The sequence below is a fragment of the Pogoniulus pusillus genome, chromosome 3 (genome assembly GCF_015220805.1).
Source record: "Pogoniulus pusillus isolate bPogPus1 chromosome 3, bPogPus1.pri, whole genome shotgun sequence".
NCBI classification, from domain to species: domain Eukaryota; kingdom Metazoa; phylum Chordata; class Aves; order Piciformes; family Lybiidae; genus Pogoniulus; species Pogoniulus pusillus.
In genome coordinates, this window is record NC_087266.1 from 30,569,040 (window position 1) to 30,591,844 (window position 22,805).

The 22,805-nt window shown below is 40.3% G+C and overlaps 1 protein-coding gene across 1 annotated transcript in view; it reads left to right on the plus strand.

The window, feature by feature from the left end:
* MYCBP2 (MYC binding protein 2) overlaps positions 1 to 22,805 on the plus strand; it is a 246,847-nt gene that overhangs the window by 67,480 nt on the left and 156,562 nt on the right. Inside the window, 7 exon segments of the mRNA XM_064173772.1 lie at positions 1,392 to 1,468; positions 3,372 to 3,576; positions 4,071 to 4,235; positions 4,912 to 5,070; positions 6,297 to 6,501; positions 7,170 to 7,315; positions 9,637 to 9,738. Of these exon segments, the coding sequence (XP_064029842.1) occupies positions 1,392 to 1,468; positions 3,372 to 3,576; positions 4,071 to 4,235; positions 4,912 to 5,070; positions 6,297 to 6,501; positions 7,170 to 7,315; positions 9,637 to 9,738 (1,059 nt within the window).

Genomic DNA, 22,805 nt, shown 5'->3' on the forward strand with positions numbered 1-22,805 from the left:
TTATTCAGTATTTTCTTCTATGTAATTGTTTAAACTTTGGACTTAATAATAGTGCTCGCATAACACAAGTAAGCTTTAGAAGTCCCTTCTCTGGGTCGAAGTTAACAAAAGTTAAAAAGACTGCTGAATGGATTAATGGCAGAGAAATATATTTAAAGAAGTGTGGAAGACATCTTGTCATCACAATTTGAGATGCGGAATTTGTTGGTGTCTGCGAAAGTATTTTGGGAAAAGATCACTTGGCCTTTGCTTTTAGGGATTTTTGCTCTGTTAGCTGTATGCTTTTGGCACTATCAGGGTGTTACGGAATGCAGTTTAGGGGATTTTATGGGGAAAAACATGCAAGGCCGATTTGTAAAGATTAAATGGTTTATTGCTAAAATACGAAAAATCCCCTTCCCCAAACTTATCTAAAACTATCCCATGTAAGTTCTTTGGTCCGCGGTCACAGATTATATTAGTAATTTCTGCATTTTAAAGAGAGTCTGTGGTTTTAAGAGAGTTCTTTTGAGTCTTGATAAGTTGCTCAGTCTTTAAGTAAAAGTTCGTTGGTTACTCACTGTCCAAAGCAGTTCAACAGGCCTTGAAGTATTATTGAGTTCAGGGCATTGTCCGAGCCTTCTGCAGGTTTGGGCCGAGGCAGGCCCTGGCCTCCGAGGATCGGTCGGTTACTGGTTTCGTGCCGCGCAGGCTGTGCAGGCAGTGTGTCGTTCAGCAGGGTTGAGAGGACGAGAGAGCGAGCGAGCTTCGAGGTGCAAGAGTATGGAAAGAGCCCCCGATTAAGGCAGACAGACCATTTTATAATGTTTAAGAGGGGTGTGCTCAACCAGTTCAGGCAATTTTACGTTATTTCTACAGATTGGTACAAAATTATAATCAATATATACAATTGGACAATTCTTACCATAAACAACCTATAAGACCACCCAGAGGTCGGCCCCCAACAGGTGTCCAGCGGTGCCATGGGAATCAAGGCCTTTTGCTCAAAAACATGACCAATGTTTATCTTTACTCTTCCTAGGGAGGAATCTTCTCAGGGGCCTTGTAACTGCTGGAAATATTGTTTTGGTTTTTGTGATGATGTGAGCCATGACTCTAGCAGAAATGAAGCCTGCTAAAATGCTCTGCTACCTTCCATGACGCAGGGCAAAAGCATATTTGACTGTGTGGACCTTTTGTCTGATGAGATGCAGCTGCTGTTAGTCTAGTGCTTTTTTACTCTTTGAACGACTCTGCCAGGTCTAGCCCAGTAAACCCTTCTTACGGCAGCAAAATTTTGTTTTGCTTTCAACTTTCTTGGAGTCTTTGTTGTGTCTGACAGTCGGGTTCGTAAACTGGTCTGTGAAACTGCCTGGTTAACCTGTCCAGTTAATACAATCTTACTCCCACAGGCACAGGGTTTGACGAGGAGTCAGCTGTCCTTGGTGCTGGAAGAGAGTTTGCACTGATGAAAACTGCTAACGGAAAGGTACTGAAAGTGCTCTGTAGCAAATAGTAATTACATCAATATATTTTACGTGCTTCACAATTTTGTATTTTCCCCAAATTCCTGTTTCCACCTTTAGTATGTTAGAATGACTTGATGTAACTATATTTAAATGCATTGTAAGAGCTCACTCTAAAGGGAAGAAGGCAAATGGTTATTTGAAAACATAAACAAATGGCATTGGAACCACTGAGAAATCTGGGGCTTGAATTTATAGCAATTTCTGTAGTCAGTCTTGCTTACAGACAGTGTGGGGCTTCATTTTAGATTTGGGGAACAAAAATACCCTTTGTCTATGAATAGCATAGCAGCACACTTGCAAATTTTTTTTCCCTTCTTAGTTTCCATAAAGAGACTGACTACATATAGTAATTTATTTAAATCCCAACCTCAGTTTTCTGATTCTTCAGGAAATTACTGACTTCCCCTGTGTAAGGTTTTTTCTTTGATTTCTTTAAACCTGTTCTTAATGATTTGATATGTTCTGTGTAGTGGAGGCTGTTTTTCAGAGATTTGCGTACCCATGGAAATGAAGAAGTAATTTAGCTTGCTGTCACTATGACTTCTTACATTTTTTACTGTGTTTCTATTTTGGTTTGGCAAACAAATGTTAGTTTGCTTTTTATAAGCATAGTTCTGTGTTCAGAATTGTGTTTTGTTGGAATGGAGGTTTTCCTTTACTGATTTCCGGCTAATAATTTGTCTTAGTTCTAATTTAAATTCCTAGAGACACAAATATAGTTGATAAAATCAATAACAATTTATAGAACGCCCTTCCCTCTTTCCCCTTCTTTCCCAAATGAAAAGGAATTAGATGGAGAGAGAGGAAAGGTATGCCAACCAAAATAAATAATCTCACTGTGATTTGGAAGTTAAAAGAAGAAAAGTTTAACAATAAAAGGTATATGAGGTAGGGAAGTTACAAAGGTGTAGGGAAAGGGAAACAAGATACAGAAAATGTAAATTACAACCAGATTTGATGACAATGGGGTTTTGTCCACCTCATGGTGATGATGGCCACATGATGAAACAAAGAGCTGCAGGAAACAGAAGTGATGATGCTAGCAGGCAGGGAGGGAAGAGAGAGAGAAAATGGATGTCTCCCTGGTTTTATGGATTTTTAGACAGGAAGGAGGAGTGGACTAACCACCACCTGTTAGTGTTCAGACCCACCCCTGGGGAGGGTTCAAGACCACCTGGAGTCAGGTTCAGGACCACTCCTCCTAGGAGTGTTAACCCTGTACATAATTGCCTCTTCAGTATAAGCTGTCTTTTTAAGCATGAAATAAGCTCTATAACACAATGAGAGCTGGATTTAGGTGTGCACATAGGTGAACATACCTGTTGTACAGTACAATTCAGTAGTGTGGTTCTAGAGGAAACTCTTCAGCTCATGTCAGTAGTTTTGTGCTTATTAATGTGAAATATTTTATTCTGTGTGAGTATTTAGATACTCAGTGGCCACTATGCATTTACATAATTTTAAAAATTATTGAAGCATATTAATTTTTTTAGTTATTTGGTATTTTTAATTATTATAACACCATTTTGGTTTGCACAGGCCAGACGTTTCCCTTAAATGCTTTAAGCACTTAGTGTCTTCTGGAAAGTTCTTTGTGTGTTCAACTCATCTAGACAAACAATGCTATATGAAAACTAAGTCTGTAGTTAGTAGAAGGCACAATTCAGTACAAGAAGAATCTAATCAGAATGTTTCCTCTGTTAAGTCAAAAGTCATGAGTTTAGGATAGTGATACTTAATGGGCATAAATAATGTCAGAAGTATAGTTTGAAATGACAGGATTTAAAAACAATATGACTTTTAAATTTATCCAAGTTTAAAGTGCTGTGGTATAACTGAAAATAATAAACTGTTTCTTCCTAGATTTATTATACAGGCAAATATCAAAGCCTTGGAATCAAACAAGGTGGCCCTTCAGCAGGAAAATGGGTTGAACTACCAATCACAAAATCCCCCAAAATTATTCAGTTCTCTGTTGGACATGATGGCTCACATGCCTTACTTGTTGCTGAGGATGGAAGTATATTCTTCACAGGTTCTGCTAGTAAAGGAGAGGATGGCGAATCAAGTATGTATTATGCTTACTTGAGCAATTGCTGATAAAAGCCTATTTTCAAGAACATGTAATCATGCCATGGAATTAGAATGTGATGATAGCCACAGGTCCTGGTGCCCATTCCACATAGAAATGTTAGTACTTCATTTTTTTCTATTAATGGGCATCTGCTGTGATTCCAAGATTTCCAAGCACAGATTTTCTTTAAAAATCAGTGAACTCGTGTAACTTTTTTTTTTCTGTGGAATTATTTTGCATATATTTTCAATCTTCTTAGATCACAAGGTGGATATTTTTTACTAAGTGCTATTTCATAAAGTTAGTTCAATCATTATATAAATATAAAGAAAAAAATGAACAGTCATTTCTGATGTGTAACTTGTCATGACTTTGAAGTTTTTGCGATAAACTAGTTTATCTTAGTAAAACTCTAATTATAAAACAAATTATATTGTGCATTTGAAGTTTGTTTTTTTTAGAACAATTTGCAATGTATTTTTTTTAAGCTAAAAGCCGACGTCAGTCAAAACCATATAAACCTAAAAAAATCATTAAAATGGAAGGAAAGATTGTCATATCAACAGCGTGCAATAATGGAAGCAGTTCTGTAATTTCAAAAGATGGAGAACTCTACATGTTTGGAAAAGACGCCATTTACTCTGATAGTACAAGTAAGTTAATATTTGTCTTTTGAGTGATTTCTCAGCAACAGTTATTTGATTGAGTTTGGAAGTTCTTAGCCTGTGTGATTCCTGAATTTCTGCTGATTCAATCAAATATGGCAGAAGGATAGAAAGAAGTGACCCTATGTAGTGTAAAAAAAACATAGCAGCCCTGGTGACAAGTACTCAAACAAAAGCTTCCTCTAAGGAGAAGAAAAATAAAGGCATGAATTTGTTGTATTAATCTGACACTAGAAGGCCACACAGGGAAAAGTCACAGAAATGAGATGAGTTTTGTTATAAGCAAAAGCTGCAGGAAACCAGGTCTTACATGTTTTGTGGTCAAAAGACAGCCTACTCTGAATTTGCAGGTGATCCAGTAACATCTCTATTTAAATAAAGTGTGAAAGAAATAAACTCCTATGGTATAACTGCTCCTTTGGTACTTTTTTCAGAAGTGATATGCAGCAGGGTTTTTGCCTTCTTTTCTTTGCAGGACAAATGTACTAGCCCTAAATCTCCATTCAGTTGTTATTCTAGCACTTGGGTGTTTTTGTATGTGCTTGTTTTCTTCCTTGTCATCAATTAAAAAAGTGTCAGTGTTCGCTAGCAATTTTGTTATATCACTAGTTTCCTTCTCATGTAGAAAGTGCAATATGCCACTCAACTGTTTTATGTCTTGCAGGTTTGGTAACAGATTTGAAAGGCCATTTTGTGACTCAAGTAGCCATGGGCAAAGCTCACACCTGTGTATTAATGAAGAATGGAGAAGTTTGGACATTTGGCGTAAATAATAAAGGACAATGCGGGCGAGACACAGGCTCCATGAACCAGGGGGGAAAAGGTGACCTAGATTTAATACCACAAGTGAAAACTTAGCTAAGCATTTTGTTGTAAAATATAATTCTGGTACTAGACCTGAAGTACATGCAGTGTGCTTAAAAAAACCTCAGGAATTACCAGCTTCAACTGGCAATCAGATATTTGCTTGTTGTGAACATGCTAATAAATTTATTAATACAAAAAATCTGTTACTTTTCTTCTGTCATTGAAAAACATTTTCTTTAAATGAAGCAATAAGGTTAAACATTTTGCTGGCTTGAGGCTAGTTGGAATATTTTAATGGGAGAAATTAGATCACTGGTTGTGAAAAGGAAATAATAATTATATAAGTCTATATAATTCATTGTTTTGTTGAGAGGGATAAAAAGCCAAACTATCAACAATTTGTCCCACTCTCTTCTGAGATGCTGGATCTATTCACTTACTTCCTGACTCCACTCTAATACCTTTTCTTACTAATCTTGGCTAACAGCAAACAATGTATGCTTTGCTGGTTGTTTTGTTTATCAGACTCGGGAACCAGACGGAGAAAGAGGGGGTAGTTTTGAGCCCTTTCTGGATAGCTTCCTTTGTCTGGGAGGGAGTATGGATTTCTGTATTATTTCTAATTTGTATATAATTGTAAATACTTGTAAATATATTGCATATATATATGCTTGTAAATTTTGCTTCCCTTTAAAAATAGCTTCATCTTACTTCCAAGCTGTCTGAGCTAGTCTGGTAAATTCCAATAGTGGGCAGGGGGGAAGTTCCTAACCAACTACACTCATCACTCCTTGTCTTACTGTGGTGTTGTCCTAGTAAGAACATTTTTCATCTTCTCTTTGTTTGCATTCAGTTTTGAGGCTGTTGTCTGCCTAAACAGGACAAGTCTACATCTTTCTTCATGTACCTGAATATTTCTGTTAGTTCTAAATACGGGTATGAAAAATCATAATCTATTCACCTTTGCCAGATTGGAATATTTCATATGTGACAAGTAAATGACCTCTTATTTGTATACTGAATAGAAATGTTCTGATTCCCTTTGAGTTGTGAAACCTAGCTATATACCCCAGCCTATGCTCAGAGAGCTTTTGAAAGTGTCATTGTGCTGGCTGAGCAGGCAGGTGAGATATGCCTAATTACTGCTTTTAAAATCTGATTTGCAAGTGTTCTTCAGAACTTCCTCACGAGACACTATTGGCTTCAGAAAACAACTGTTTCTTGTTTCAATATCTTAATCAGGTTTTGGAGTTGAGAACATGGCAACAGCAATGGATGAAGACTTAGAAGAGGAACTGGATGAAAAAGATGAGAAGTCCATGATGTGTCCTCCTGGCATGCATAAGTGGAAGCTGGAGCAGTGTATGGTGTGCACTGTATGTGGAGATTGCACAGGGTATGGAGCTAGCTGTGTTAGTAGTGGGCGCCCAGACAGAGTACCTGGAGGGTAAGCAAACATATGGAAATACGGTTCCTATAAAGTGTTCAGTGGCTAAACCACGTGCTGAATGTAAATTCAGTTGGTATGTTCTGAAATTAACATATATAAAAGGAGTCTGAAAGTCAGAAGGTGGTTAACGTTTTCTGAACTAGCAGGTGATTCTGTTTTAAATGCATTTGTGTACATTTCTCTAGCATGTAGTTCTCTACTAGAAGCTCTTGAATCTGGACACTAATCAGCCTCTTAACTGCTGCTGGCTTTGGGGTGTATGATTTTGTTTGTGTATGTTTTTTGTTTTTCTTACCTTAATGTTCCACTTGCTTTTATCTGCTACTTCAGTGATGAACTGCATTAAAGGGCTACTACTTTAGATGTTGCTATTACTATTTCTGCAGCATTGCATTTGCTTATTACCTTATTCATATTTTCACATGATGCATACTTAATGAGGAAAAATTCATGCTGAGAAATCAGTTCAAATCTGTATGGTCATTTTATGCTTCCTGGCACAATGCAACAGCATCTAGGTTTTAAACTAGTTATACTTCTCTGTTTATCTCAGGAAAAGTACATGTCCACAGGTGGAACAAACTAATAGCATGTGTTTTAATAACCAAGGCATCAGTAATGCATGAAAATAAAAGATAGTGATAAAGCAACTCTGTTTGGTGCAGAATCTGTGGCTGTGGCTCAGGTGAGTCAGGCTGTGCTGTATGTGGCTGCTGCAAGGCGTGTGCTAGAGAACTGGATGGCCAGGAAGCAAGGCAAAGAGGAATTCTTGATGCTGTAAAGGAGATGATACCTTTAGATCTATTGCTGGGTAAGTGGTATGAAATTAGTAAGATGGCTTTTTATTTCCTTTCATAGTACACTTTTTTTTCTCAGTACATCTGTTTACACTTTAAACTCAATTATTGGCTTGGGAAACTTGAAGTTACAGGTTAGATTAGAAATAGGTTCTTTTCAATCCCCTGGAGGTCCATGGAGACCCTGCTGGAGGTCCATGGAGGAGGTGTTGGAGGTCCATGGAGAGGGTCCTGGGCAGTTCATGGAGGGAGGTGTCCTGGGGGTCCATGAAGGAAGTCATTTAGTATTTCGATTCTTCAGTATGATAAAACTCAATTACTGGCTTGGGAAACTTGAAGTAGCAGGTTAGATCAGAAACAGGTTCATTTCAATCCCCTGTAGGTCCATGGAGGGAGGGTCCTGGTGGTTTGTGGAGACCCTCCTGGGGGTCCGTGGTGTCCATGGAGGGAGGGTCCTGGTGGTCCATAGAGGAGGTCCTGGTGGTCCATCGAAACCCCTCTAGAGGTCCATGGAAGGAGGGTCCTGGGGGTCCATAAAGGAAGTCGGTTAGTATTTCGATTCTTCAGTATGATAAAACTTTGTATCTTAACACATTTCTTTCCAATCCAGTTACTGGACTTTTAGACTCATGGGTTAGTTTTAGTATAGTGTAGTTAAAATGGATAAAATGTTGCTTATCAGGCAGGTTTCTTTATTGGTGATATAGGAAACTGGGATCGCTGTAGTAAGTGAAATACTTTAAAGTTGCTCTTACTACAAACATGTTTGTGCCACTTTGACTTGAGTGGTTATAATACTACTGATGATGCTACAAAGCTGTACTTGTCTTTTTCTGATAGGCTGAGAAATTTTCTATAATCTTTTTGTCAGAGTATTTTGCAGGCACATAAAGAATGGAAAATATTATTTTTTTATTACTTCTTTTCTCTTAGAATTTGAGTGATTCACCAAGAGCATGGAAATGACTTCTTAAAGATATACAGGATACTTCCCACAATACCTCACCTAACCTCTCACCCCCAAAAATATAACTATCTTGGGGAAAGAAAATACCAACTATTATGATTATTGATAAATGCAACTCGGGATCTTACCTTCTAAGATCTGTTATTGTAGTATATATAATACTGTGTTCTTCCTATTTGCAACCAGCAGTTGCAGGTTTTTGGAGATCAGATTTTCCTTCTGTAATTTTTTGTGCTTAGATTATGTAAAGCATGGCTGTATGAATATAATGTGTAGAAAATGACTATGAAATAATCTGATGCATGACTTAAATTGGTGAAATTTATAAATATTTTATCTGGGCCGGTTGAGTGAGAGGGTGGGTTTTTCATGAAGCAAAAGTTAAATGTGCTTCTTGTGAGAAGTTTATGCTAACAATCTTAAATAACCTCATTTACGGAGTCCTGATGCCTTTATGCAGATTTTTCTCAGTATGATTTGCTTGGATATCACAGAAGTGGGTTTATATTGATGGTGATTGTGACAGTAGCACCTCTGCTTCATAGGTTTGCTCACATGCATGACCAAGGAGGAGTTCGTTTTTGTGCTAACTGCTCTGCTAGCAGGGTAGGAAACAGTTCTTGGTCCTAGTTTGAAGGGGAGCATTGACCACATTTGTCTGGAGCAAACTGAGAATGCTTCCAGGTGGCGTTTGCTAAAATAAAGAAATAATTTTGAAAAAAAGCACATTCTTATACTATCTTTTTATATTGCATTCATACAAGCTATGTTTTCTCTTTAGAAAACCACTTAGCAACTTGTTTCAAATTCCTGTTAAATTACCTGTTGTTTTTTTTTAAATAACTCAGCTTTACATATAGACACATATACACATTATGTAATTGCATGTGTCTTAGTAAGCACAGAGCATACAGTGGTAAAACATTCTTAAACTGTTCTTAGATGTATCTAATAATCTTGATACAAAATGTTAATCTAGATAAATCATCTTAATCTAATATATTAATCTAACATTTTAAAAATATAAGCACTTTTATGCTTATTTTAATAGTAATCCTTGCTGAAACTTTTTTTGAAAAATTGAGATCACCATGACAGTAAATAACTAAATACACCTCATAGAAGCTAACTGCTAAATAGTATTTGATAATGTTAAAATTGTGGCAGTGATTAAACTCAGGAAATTCAGAGATAAGACTTGAAATTTTTCTCCAGATTTACTCAGCTCCTTCCTTTATTTCTAAATACTCTGACAGAGCAGATACTAACTAGGCTTCAATTTTCATTTACTTCTTCTAGGGTTCATTGGTATCATAATAATTTTTAAAGATAATTTTATATATTTGACTTTTCTTTTTTTCTATGTAGCTGTCCCTGTTCCTGGGGTTAATATAGAAGAACACCTTCAGTTACGGCAAGAAGAAAAGCGGCAACGTGCAAATAGGAGGCATAGGTTGGAAGAAGGAAGAGGTAAGTCACTTCCTTTTTGATTAGAGGCTTGAATAGTTTAAGCAAACTTTCTACTCTGTTTTCTTAGAAAATAGAATGGTCTTGCCCCAGTGAGCCCCAAACATTAACTGAACAAAAATCAGAACCTAAACAGCTACTTTAAGTTACTTAGCATGCTTTTGGAAAATTGGAAAAAGTCTATGTTTATGAAAGCCTGCTCGTAAAAGCCAGAACTTTAATGGTGAAGAGTATCATGTTATACTGCATTCATGTAGTAATATTTCACGGTTTTGCTATTTATATTAAGAGCTGCCTTTTCTTACAAAGAGTTGAAATGACTGCAGGCCTGTCCACTGCTAGTTAGCGTTATGATAATGATATTTTTTTGTGTCATAATAAGCAGGATTTCTTGTTGATATATAAAGTGAACTCATCTATATTTGAATAGCATGAAAAGGTTGACACTGACTAAAACATTACATCATTTCAAAATTTTCTTGCCTTGTGTATTTTTCTGCCTTGGGAATTACTGTCAATTTCCCACACAAATTATATGTACTGTAACAAGTTCTCAGTACTTTACTTGCTTTAAGATACTTGAGTGCCCTAATCTGATAGTTAAAAAGATTTAGACTGATAGTGGAACAACTTCCTTGGAATGTTACGGTCTTGAAGTTCCTTCTGTGTTGATAAATGCAGTTTGATTCTCCCTACAGGAATTACGTACTGTTTTTATTCAGATACAAAATGTGCACTGCTGTAGAACTTAGTTCCTAGTCTCCATGCCAGTAAACCTTGTGGGGGAAAATTGTGCCTTTATTTAATTTGTTTGTAAGAAATGACTGGTGTCGTCATATGATGGTTTGGGAATTACCTGCCCCACCCCCTCCCCCCTCACTTAAGTCACCCAGACTAGACTCAGATGGCTGGAAATTAAACAATGAAGATATATTTACAGCTTGGCACAGTATACGAGCATATATACACAAATACATGCAGCTATATACAAATGAAAAGTAACACAGAAACACAATACCCCTCCCAGAAACAGAGACCCCAGGAGGGCTCCTAACCCAAACCCCCTTTCCCTCCCTTTTCCCTCCCTTCAGAAATAACCAGATTAACCCACATATGTCTCAAATGATAGATCTGGAGATCTGAGGTGAGATGTCAAATAAAAGATGACAAGGAGGTCAGAGAAAAGAGGGGCTAGGTGGATATTACAGAGTTAAAATCAGAATCGGCCACAGAGAGCAGACTGCCAGAAAGAAGGCATAGCCGGAAGTGAGAGATGATCCGTGTGTGTGTGAAGTGCCTGTCTTATCTATATTTTGAGTAGTTGCGCTTCTCAGTGGAAGAATGATGATAGAGGTTACTGGTGTTTTTTTCTTTCTTCTCATAGCTAAGGATTTAATTTCTCTCAGTAAAAATTAGCCTCAAACCAGCACAATCCACCCCTCTATATCACTCAGTGTTCTGCTGAGAGCTATCTGTCTAATCTAAATTAATTTAGATTAGATGTAGATCAGATTAATTTAGATTAATGTAGATTAGATGTAAATCTAATATTTACAATAATAAATATTACATGTTCAGTTCACACTTTGTTCTGGCTATTTCAGATGTAGGCGATTCGAAAGTTCAGAAAACAGCAGTTTGTCTCCTCACAGATGAGATGAGAACAGGGACTAACAGGTGACACTGAGTTTGTGCTCACATACTGTAGATTCTCTCATAGATTCTTTCATTGGATGCCAAGTACTACCTAGAACAGAAAACTCCTAACAACTTGTATTATACACTTTGAATTTAAACTCTCAGCTAAGGTTACATTTCTCTGTGGAATTCACTGGATTTCACCATTCTCCTGCATTACCCAGTAGGTATGACCAGGACCTTCAGCAGACACCACCCCTTGGACAGGTTTCCCTTCGCCCGAAGGTGAAAATACCCAAACAGTTTTCCCTAACACATTCTTTTCCTGTACAGCAGGAACTTTATCACCATCGACTGCTTGGACCAAATCTGATTGTGCAGGTCTTGCTCTGTTTACTGAACCTCTACTATTTACCAGCCAGCTTGCTTGTGCTAAATGTTTGTCAAATGTTTGGATTTTTCAGAGTTCCACCCCCCATGAATTTTAGGGTGGGTTTCAGCAAACCGATGTAGCGCTCAATCTTCCCTGAAGCTGGTGCATAGTAGGGTATGTGGTAGATCCACTCAATACCGTGCTCTTTGGCCCAGTGTTCTTGAAATGAGTGCCATTGTCTGACTCGATTCTCTCTGGAGTTCCATGTCTTCACATGATTTGTCTCTCCAAGCCAAGAATGGTGTTACGTGCAGTAGCATGAGGAACTGGATAGGCTTCCAGCTATCCGGTGCTGGCCTCTACCATCGTTAGCACATAGCTGGCTTGCCAGAAGAGATCGAGGAAAGTGATGTAGTCCATCTGCCATTAGCTCATCATACTTGTTCTTTGACCATCTGCCTCACGCATACCATAAGGGCTTAGCCGCGTATAGCAGCACAAGTGTCACCAGTCTATGTGTGACTTGGGTGATAGAGTCCATGGATAAATCAATTGACTATTGCATGCCCATTGTTATGTAGCATTATCTAGCCTTGGATGTCCAGACAAATAGTTACTAAGGTATATTGACCCCATGCGGTATCTGCTTGGGGGACCTATCTCTCTCTGTTTTATAGTTTGAACTGTTTGCTAGTTATTAATAAGTTATGGTGTGTATAAATCCTAGAATGTCCTTTCATGAGATGTGTAGGTCCGTTTTAAGTATTAAAATAAGTGGTTTGGGGTGGCGAGAGTTCAGAATACTGAAGTTAATAAATATATATTTTTATAGAATATTATCTCGCATCAATTAATTCCTCCCCTCCGCCATAATCGGTGTGTCAGAATACCCTCTGCAAGACGCGTGCCCATCAGCATGTTGCATCTCTGCCTTGATGTCTGGATGAATCATGGGCCCACCGAGATAGGAACAGTTCACCTCGGTGTTTCCAATCAAGGTCAAGATCAGAGTTTGTATTGACTAGAGAAATTTTAGCGGCTTGGTCTGCCTGCTTGTTGTGTTGGCGTTCCTCAGTATCTCTGCTCTTAGGCATGTGGGTGTCTACGTGCTGCACCTTCACTGGAATTCTCTCCAGTTGTGCATCGATGTCCTGCCATAGATCAGCACACCAAATAGGCTTTCCTTTCCTCTGCCAACCATTATTTTTCCAGTCCTTTAGACAACCCCTTAGAGCATTGACTACCATCCATGAGCTGGTGTAGAGGTAAAGGATAGGCCAATTTTCACATTCAGCCACATCAAGAGCAAGTTGGACAGCTCTTACCTCAGCAAATTGACTGGATTCACCCTCTCCATCTCTTCCTTCAGTAACTGTCCTGGTAGGACTCCATACTGCTGATTTCCATCTTCGCTTGTTCCCAACAAGACGACAGGAACCATCTGTGAACAAAGCATAGTTCTTTTCCTGATCAGAGAGATCACCATAGGGAGGAGCTTCTTCAGCACGAGTTATTTTCTCCTCTGGAGGTTTAGTACAGTCTGTGCCTTCCGGCCAGTTGGTGATCACCTTCACCAGACCAGGTCGATCAAGATTGCCCATTCGTGTTTTTTGGGTTATCACAGCCATCCATTTAGACCAGGTTGCGTCTGTGGTATGATGCGGCAATGAACCTTTGCTTATGAACATCCAGTTTAGAACTGTCAATCTAGGAGCTAAAAGCAATTGTGACTGAGTTCCAATCACTTCAGAAGCTGCTTTCACTCCATAGGCTGCTAGTATCTCTTTCTCTGTTGCAGTGTAATTTGTCTCTGAACCTCTGTAGCTACGACCCCAGATACCAAGTGGATGATCACATTCCTGTTTGGGGCTCCCTGCCAAAGACTCCAAGTTGGACCATTGTCACTGGCAGCTGTGTACAAAATGTTTAAGTGTCTGGACCAGATCGCACAGGTCCCAAGCCCACCACATGGGCTAGTTCTCTCTTGATCTGATCAAAGGCTGCTTGTTGTTCAGGTCCCCACTCAAATTGTTTCTCTTACTAGTCACAATATGCAGAGGTTTTGACAATCTGACTGAAACCATGTGTAGTGTGTAGTCTCCAAATCCACGGCACCCAAGAAAGATAGAGTGTCCTTCTTATTGGTGGGAAACTGCCATGGTGGAGACTCTGTTTATCACATCCTGAGGAATGTTGACAAGCTACCATCCTGCCCATCCACAGCTCCCAGAAACCTGAATTTCTCTGGCAAGGTCCTTTGACCTTGTCTCTCGTAATGGCAAAACCTGCTTGCAACAGATGTCAATGATTTTGTTACCTTTCTCAAAGACTTCCTCAGCAGTTTGGCTCCACATAAATGTTTTTGTTGATAAATTGTGTGTGTTCTGGAGCTTTACCTTTCTCCAGTGCATTGTGGATGACTGAGTGACAGATCGTTGAGCTATGTTTCCACCCCCATGGCAAACGGTTGAACTGGTACTGGATTCCTCTCCAGGTGAATGCAAACTGAGGCCTGCACTCCTTTGCTATGGGAATAGAGAAGAAAGCATTAGCAATGTCTATGGTAGCATACTATTTAGCCTCCTTCGATTCCAGCTCATACTGGAGTTCCAGCATGTCCGGCACAGCTGCGCTCATGGGTGGAGTCACCTCGTTGAGGGCATGAAAATCTACTGTGAGTCTCCAGTCTCCTTTAGGTTTACGCGCAGGCCAGATGGGACTGTTGAAAGGTGAATGAGCTTTCTCAATGACAGCCTGACTCTCCAGATGACGAATCAGCTTATGAATAGGCAACAAAGAGTCACCATTAGTTCTGTACTGCCTGCACAGTTTGAGTAGCAATTGGCACTTCCAGATCCTCTATGTCATGATGTCCCACAACTGCAGATTCATCTGAAAGTTCAGGTCTAATTGACAATTTCAATTTACCATCCTCAATCTCTACAGATGCTATTCCAAAAGCCCATATGTGACCTTTAGGATCTTTGAAACAACCTTGTCTCAAAAAGTCAATTCCCAAAATGCAAGGTGCATCAGGACCAGTTACAATAGTATGTTTCTTCCACCCTTTACCAGTTAAACTTATCTTAGCCTGCAACTTAGTTAACTCTTGAGATCCACCAGTGATTCCAGAAATAGTGACAGACTCTGTCCCTTTGCAATTGGATGTCAATAAAGTACACTGAGCACCCGTGTCAACTAAAGCCCTGCATTTCCGAACCTTTGAACTGCCAGGCCACCTAATGAATACATTCCAATAGATTTGGTTTTCTCCACTATCCCTTTCCTCCTCCTGGCTGGAGGCAGGGCACCCCTAATGCTGAACATGGCATGTAGGGTGTACACAATGATTGGTGGTGGTGTGAGAGAAATTGCAGTTTTTTGAATGATTGCAGTTGCTCTCGGGAGCTGAAGAAGTGATAGCCACTTTTATGGCATTGCTGCCTCTGTTTCTGCCACTCTGCAGTTCCCTGACTCTCTTTGAAAGAGCTGAAGTAGGCTGACCATTGCACTTGTTCATATTCTCACCGTATTGGTCACATGGAATTATCTATAGTGACACACGTGATTGCTGATGTCTAGGTGGAATTTGTCTTCTCCTGGGCTGGAATTGCCTTGCAGGAAGTGGGCGTCTGTTCCTGACTGCAGAAACATGCAACCATTCAGATGATGCAGGAATGGTGTCCTTTCCCAGATTGGAAATGGAGGGTTTGATTTCCTCCTTCAGTTCTTTCATGCTATCTTTAATCTCTGTAGTCATAGTTTTTATGGCAGAGACTAGGACAGAATTGGACAGGCTGTCCTCTCTCTGCCTGAATTCACCGACAGTGAAAGACCTTTCATTATCACTCCTTGATAGAAACCTGCTAGCCAAAATGTTAGCATAGGATGAAGGAGCAAGCTTAAAAAGCTTCTTCATGAGACCTGTCCCAAGAGGAATGTCATCAGGCTCATGTGTGCCATGATCTCCATAAAGCGCTTCCTTCACAGCAAACTCCTTCAGAAGCTTAATTCCTTGCTCAATGAAATTCCACTTCTTGGCTGCCCATGGTAGATCGCTTCAGGAAGGATATCGCATAGCTACAGCCAACTGGAGGCATGTCCACATGCTAACCTTACAAAGAGGACTTGCTAGGTATTTGTCCACTCTCCTTGGTGAGTGGTCCTAGCTGCTTGGCAGACTTGTCTCCTACCTGCAGAGCATTTGCACCAGTAGTACGGCATCTCACCAGCCAGCTTAGGATTGGCTCTCCTGATTCCTTTGAGTATTCCTTCCTTTCTAACTTTCCTGACTTCTCTGAGGGGATCACTGCAATCCTGGATGCCATCCTTCTCCTCTTCCTCTTGTTGATCTGGTTGTCTCTGGCCTAGAAATAGAACTTTCCTAAGAGCACTCTTAAACTTCTCATAACCATACTCTTTCCTGGCAGCTAATCTCACAATGCTCCTCTCATTAGAGTACTGAGATCTAAGTATGTTGGGTAAGTCTTTAAGGCTGTATTTCTCCTCTTCCTCCTCTTGTGTACCAGATGACCCATTCCCTAAATCCTCTCTGGAATCACTCTTTACCAAATGTTTTGTCTTAGCCTTTGCTTGGCCTTTGGAAGTACCTTCTAGTGGTTCTGAGTCATTGAGGGTCTGACCTGATGCCTGTGAATTTGAATCTGGTTTAGGTGTAGAGGCCTGTTGGTTTCAACTAGGTGAAGGAACAGGAGAGACTTGAACAGTTGGACCTGTTCTTTGGCTGCCTGCCATGTTATTGTCAAGAACTGAGACTTTGGCAGTTGTCCCAGAACCTAAGAGGGTGCAGTGGTGCAGCTCCTCTCGCTCTCCCCCAGAGCAGACTTTTTTTTACCTTCTTTATGGCTTATCTTGGGTAAGTGTGTTTGTTTTCTTTTTTTCCTTAAGGGAACCACAGGAGATTTGTTTTCTTTTTTTCCTTAAGGGAACCACATTTGAATGTCTTATGCATAGTACCAGCATTACTGCTAAATCCAAAATTATTAAGGCTAAGATCACATATGATAAATATACCACCATGTCACATGTGCAAAATTTGCAACAGGGATTTGGTAACTCTGTTTTAGGGAGAATTACCCTTATCAAAGATGTCAAATAAATTCCAGCAATTGTATTCTTTCTTGACTTACTAAAAACAGAGTTGGCAACAGTCTCGGTAATACTGAAGCCTACCCAGCCTAGAAGATACTCTCCGAAATAAAAAAACATTAATCTTCCTCCACAGTAAATCAAAGAGACGGGAACCGATGTAGCCACCATAGGAAAAGTGGCCATGCAACTGCTGAAAATATATAAAATAGCTCCAATAGCAACATCTTAATTTCCAGGCTTAATTAACAATCAATCAAATTTATTTAGCCCTATGTTGGGCACCAAAATAAGGATGTGATGGTTTGGGAGTTACCCACCCCCCCCGACTTAAGAAAATCACACAGACTAGACTCAGATGGCTGGAAATTTAAACAGTGAAGCTGTATTTACAGCTTGGCACAATAAACAAGCGTATATACGCAAATACATGCAGTTATATACAAATTTAAAGTAACACAGAAACACAATACCCCTCCCAGAAATAGAGTCCCCAGGAGGGCCCCCAACGCAAACCCCTTTCCCCTCCTTCTTTCCCTCCCTTCAGAAATAACCAGATCAACCCAAGTATATCTCAAGTGATAGATCTGGAGATCTGAGGGAGATGTTCAAAAAAAAAAAGACCACGAGGTTAGAAGAAAAAGGGGTTAGGTGGGTATTAGAGAGGCAAAGGCAGAATCAGCCACAGAGAGCAGACCACTAGAAAGAAGGCACAGCCTGAAGTGAGGGATGAGCAGCGTGTGTGAATTGCCTGTCTTGTCTATATTTTGAGTAGTTGTGTTTCTCAGCAGAAGAATGGTGATATAGATTACTGTTGTTATTTTCTTTCTTCTCAGAGCTAAGGATTTAATTTCTCTCAGTAAAAATTAGCCTCCAGCCAGCACATGTCACAAATACAGGAAAGAGAAATGTTAGTTTCCTGTGCATATGAAGAGGACTGAGTATTTATTTTTATTTGAATCTTTGTGGTTAATTTTAGCTGTGAGTTGGAAACGGGCATCCTTTTTTCCTTTGTCTAGGGCATGTTTGAATTGCATTACATATTGCTAGCAACGAGCAGCAGGGAAACATTTCAGTTTTTGCTAACCATCTTGTTGTACACATCCATACTCCGTGGGAAAAAAACATTTATGTTCCATAGTTATGTGCATACTGAAGGTATGTCTAGCTGAAAGGGTTAAAAATGAGCCTCCTGTTTCAGTTCAGAATGACTTACATGATAAAAGAGAATGATACTTGGAGATCTCTATTTGCACAACTGGGTGTGAAAATTTGATGACCAGTTTTGTTTTGGGAGGGTGACGTTACTGTAGGGGTCTACTACAGGCCACCTGACCAGCAGAACCAAGCAGATGAGGCCCTTCACAGTCAAATAGAAGAGGCTTCCAGGTCACAAACTCTGGTCTTTATGAGGAATTTCAACCACCCTGACATCTGCTAGAGGGACAACACAGCAAGGCATCAGCAATCCAGGATGTTCCTGGATTGCATAGATGACAATGACACCTTCCTCCTCCAAATGGTGGAGGAACCAACAAGAAAAGGTGTTATGTTGGACCTTGTTCTTGCCGGCAGGGAAGGGCGGGTGACCAGTGTGAGGCTCAGGGACGGCCTTGACTGCAGTGACCATGAAGCAGTTGAATTTCAGATCCTGAGGGCAACCAGGAGGATGTATTCTAAGCTTACAACCCTAGACTTTAGGCATGCAGACTTTGATCGCTTCAGGGATCTGCTGGGGACGAAGCCCTAGAAGGAAGAGAGCCCCAGGACGGCTGGTCAGTATTCAAGGATCACCTCATCTGTGTCCAGGAGCAATGCATACTAACAAAGAGGAAAGCAGGGAAGAATGCTAGGAGGCCTGGTTGAGCAAGGAGCTCCTGGACGTGCTGTCACACAAAAAGAAACTCTACAAGGAGTGGAAGAAAGGACAGCTAGAGGTCTGCTTAGGAAAGCCAAGGCAGAGTTTGAATTGAATCTAGCCAGGGAGGTCAAAGGGAATACCAAGAATTTCTACAGATATGTTTAATGGTAAAAAGAAGCCTAGCAAAGGTGTGGGTCCCCTCAGAAAGGAAACAGGTGAAATGGTCACAAGTGACATGGAAAAGACTGAGATTCTCAACAACTTCTTTACCTCAATCTTCACTGCAAAGGCCTCCAGGCACACTCCTGGAACCATGGAAGATAATGGCAGGGACTGGAAGAAAGAGATGCCCATCATAAGTGAAGATCAGGGTTGTGATCACCTGAAAAACCTGAAAGTCCATGGGACCTGATGGGATACACCCACAGGTGCTGAGGGAACTGGCAGATGAGGCCAGGAGAAGTGTGGCCAGCAGGTGGAGGGACGTGATTCTCTCCCTCTGCTCCATTCTGCTGAGACCCCATCTGGAGTACTGCATCCAGTTTTGGAGCCCCTCTGACAAGAGGGATGTGGAGATGCTGGAGCATGTCCAGAGAAGGGCCACGAGGATGATCAGAGAGATGGAGCAGCTCCGCTATGAGGACAGACTGAAAGAGTTGGGGCTGTTGAGTCTGGAGAAGAGGAGGCTCCCAGGTAACTTTATTATGGCCTTTCAGTATCTGAAGGAGGCCTACAAAAGTGCGGGGGAGGGACTTTTTAGGCTGTCAGGTAGTGACAAGACCAGGGGGAACGGAGCAAAGCTGGAGGTGGGGAGATTCAGGCTGGACGTGAGGAGGAAGTTGTTCAGCATGGGAGTGGTGAGAGGCTGGAATGGGTTGCCCAGGGAGGTGGTTGAGGCCCCATTGCTGGAGGTGTTTAAGGCTAGAATGGATGAGGCTGTGGCCAGGCTGATCTAGGGTAGAGTGTCCCTGCCCATGGCAGGGGGGGTTTGGAACTAGATGATCCTTGTGGTCCCTTCCAATCCTGACTGATTATTATATTCTATGATTTACAGTAAGAGGAAAAGATTGGATTTCCATTGTCTCTTCTCATCCAAACAGTGCTTCTCTGTGAGCTGGTGAAATTCATGGCACCATTCTTGAGAATTCTTATGGTACTCATATTTTCATGAAAGAGACCAAGAAAACATTTTAAATAGATTTTTTCAGGTTTTGGAAACAGAAAAAAATGTTAGCTATGGTAATGTGTAGAACAGGGGCAGGCTGCCTAGTTATCTCCAGAAAGTTTGTAATATTTGTGCCTGTGTAACCAACAAATCCTTGCTGATGAGAATTAGCTATAGATTGGATCCAAAGAAAGGTTTTCATCTTTTTTTCTCTGGAAATAGTACTTAGTAAAGGCCAGATTAGTTAGTCTTTCTGTTCATTATCTATTCACATATAGTATTTCTCATGAACTATTAGTGCAGCTTAGTTTTAGTTAAATATTGAGTTTTATGCTTTCGGGGCTAAGAGATGATATTTGTTTCAAAGTACTTCAAACAAATGAAAACCAACCAAGGCTCTCCCGTTCTTCTTGAAAAAATACCAAATCCATGCATGACGTTGTGTTTAAAATGCTTTCCATAGAATGCTGTAGGTTTTTGTCTACAATGGTGAGCACATGTGGTTCTTTAAATTGTTTTACTTGAGTTTGTTATTACTGTCTGAAAGAGGTGATTATTGTTAGATCTGATTTCCAAAGTAGAAATTTTATATTTATATTTCAGTTTTAGAATGCAAATTTGTAGTAGGCTCAGTGAGAATAGTTCTGGTCTATATTTATTGTTTTCATTTACCTTATGTATTTATTTGCAGAAATGCATCTTTCATATTTACTTAACAATATATCTATAGTCAAGTTTTCAGAAGGGAGAAAGTGTCAAGGTTGTCTTGAATCTTAATTTCATCTTATTCTTTCTCACCTTTAAATCGTCCTGTATGCTTGTATTGACTAGTCTGCATCTCCTTCCCCTCTAAGTAGCTGTAGTTCCCCAAGGATCAATGCTGGGTCCAGTCCTGTTCAGTATCTTCATTGATGATCTGGATGAGGCAATTGAGTCCATTGTCAGCAGGTTTGCAGATGACACCAAGCTAGGAGCAGTTGTGGATCTGTTGGAGGGTAGGAAAGCCCTGCAGGGGGACCTTAACAGGCTGGATGGGTGGGTAGAAGCCAGTGGGATGAGATTTAACAAGGCCAAGTTCTACACTTTGGCCGCAACAACCCCAAGCAGCACTACAGGCTGGGGACAGAGTGGATGGAGAGCATCCAGGAAGAAAGGGACTTGGGGGTACTAGTAGAAAGTAGCTGAAGATGAGCCAGCAGTGTGCCCAGGTGGCCAAGAGAGCCAATGGCATCCTGGCCTGGATCAGGAACAGTAGGACAAGGGAGGTTATTCTTCCCCTGTACCGAGCACTGGTCAGGCCACACCTTGAGTACTGTGTCCAGAGAAGGGCAACGAAGACGATGAGAGGCCTGGAATATAGCCCTGTGAGGAGAGGCTGAGGGAGCTGGGGTTGTTTAACCTGAAGAAGAGGAGGCTCAGGGGTGACCTCGTTGCTGTCTGCAATTACCTGAAGGGAGGCTGTAGCCAGGTGAGGGTCAGTCTCTTCTGCCAGGCAACCAGCAACAGAACAAGGGGACACATTCTCAAGTTGTGCTGGGGATGGTATAGGCTGGATGTTAGGAGGAAGTTCTTGCCAGAGAGAGTGATTTGCTATTCGAATGGGCTGCCCAGGGAGGTGGTGGAGTTGCCATCACTGGAGGTATTCAGAAAAATACTGGATGAGGCACTTAGTGCCATGGTCTAGTTGATTTGATAGGGCTGGGTGCTAGGTTGGACTGGATGATCTTGGAGGTCTCTTCTAACCTGGTTGACTCTATGATTTGTACAGTTAGGTGTCAGTTTTAAGGACCCTGAAAGAGGGATGTTTCTTGGTTTTATTTGGGTGTTTAAGCAAAAGAAGCAAACTGCAATTAAGCTTAGTGCCTGCGCAGCACAGTCATATATTTATGAATATTTCTGCCTTAATAATAAATTGCTATTTATAGTTATAGAATATGCCCTTTAACACTCTTGCCTTGTATGAATAACAAGTTTTGCTTCCTTTGAGGCAATAGGGATGGGCTGTTACCTCAGTGTAATGTTTTTCTCATTTAGTGGGACTGAAATTAAGCATTTGTTCCCAATTTTGTTTCTTGAAATATTTTTCTTTAAAATTTACCACCCGTTGACTCATTAGACAGCTATTTTTCCATATTAAGAGGTTGTCTCCCTGTTTTACTGCTAAAATAAACACTCCAAAAACCTGTCTGTTTTCCTCTTACAAATATTCAAGAAGCCAAAATCAGGTTTTTACAACAGAAAGTGCCATGCAACCTAGGACTTTCACGTGCAATCTTAATTTATACTGTGTTCCTCATTATACAGTCTTCAGTTGTATGGTTGTGTACTGTTTTTCAGGTAGCCTGTTACGTTCGGTGCAGTTAATGTAAGTCACCATTTGAGGTCATTGATTCAGTTTACTGTAATCATAGCTTGCCAAATAACATTTGTTTAAGGAAAGGTACTGAAACAAAATAAAATGTGTAATATAAATTCAAATTAAGTAGTAAACTCTGATAGTTCTGCCTAGTGTTCAGATGGGTAAGGATGCAGAAGAATATAAGTGAATATAGTCTCATTGTGTACACTGGTGACTGAATCCCCACACCTAGAAGTGCTTTAAAAGATGGAGAGATATGGTACTGAGGGACATATTTTAGCACCAGTTTTGGTACAGTCAGATAATGACTGTACTTGATCTTACAGTTCTTTTCTAAGTGAAATGATCTTAAGTTAGAGGATTCTAGTACAGTCTTTCAAACAATATTCCACAGCCATTTTATTATATAACAAAATAAAGGAAGTGTCCAATGCATGGCCGAGTTGTTTAATGAGATTAATTCACAGTACCTAAACTCAGGTTGTACAGATAACCTCAGATGTAAGCAGAAGGCAAATATGGTTTGTATGTATGAATTGTCCAAGAGTTTTGTTTCTTGTGGTAT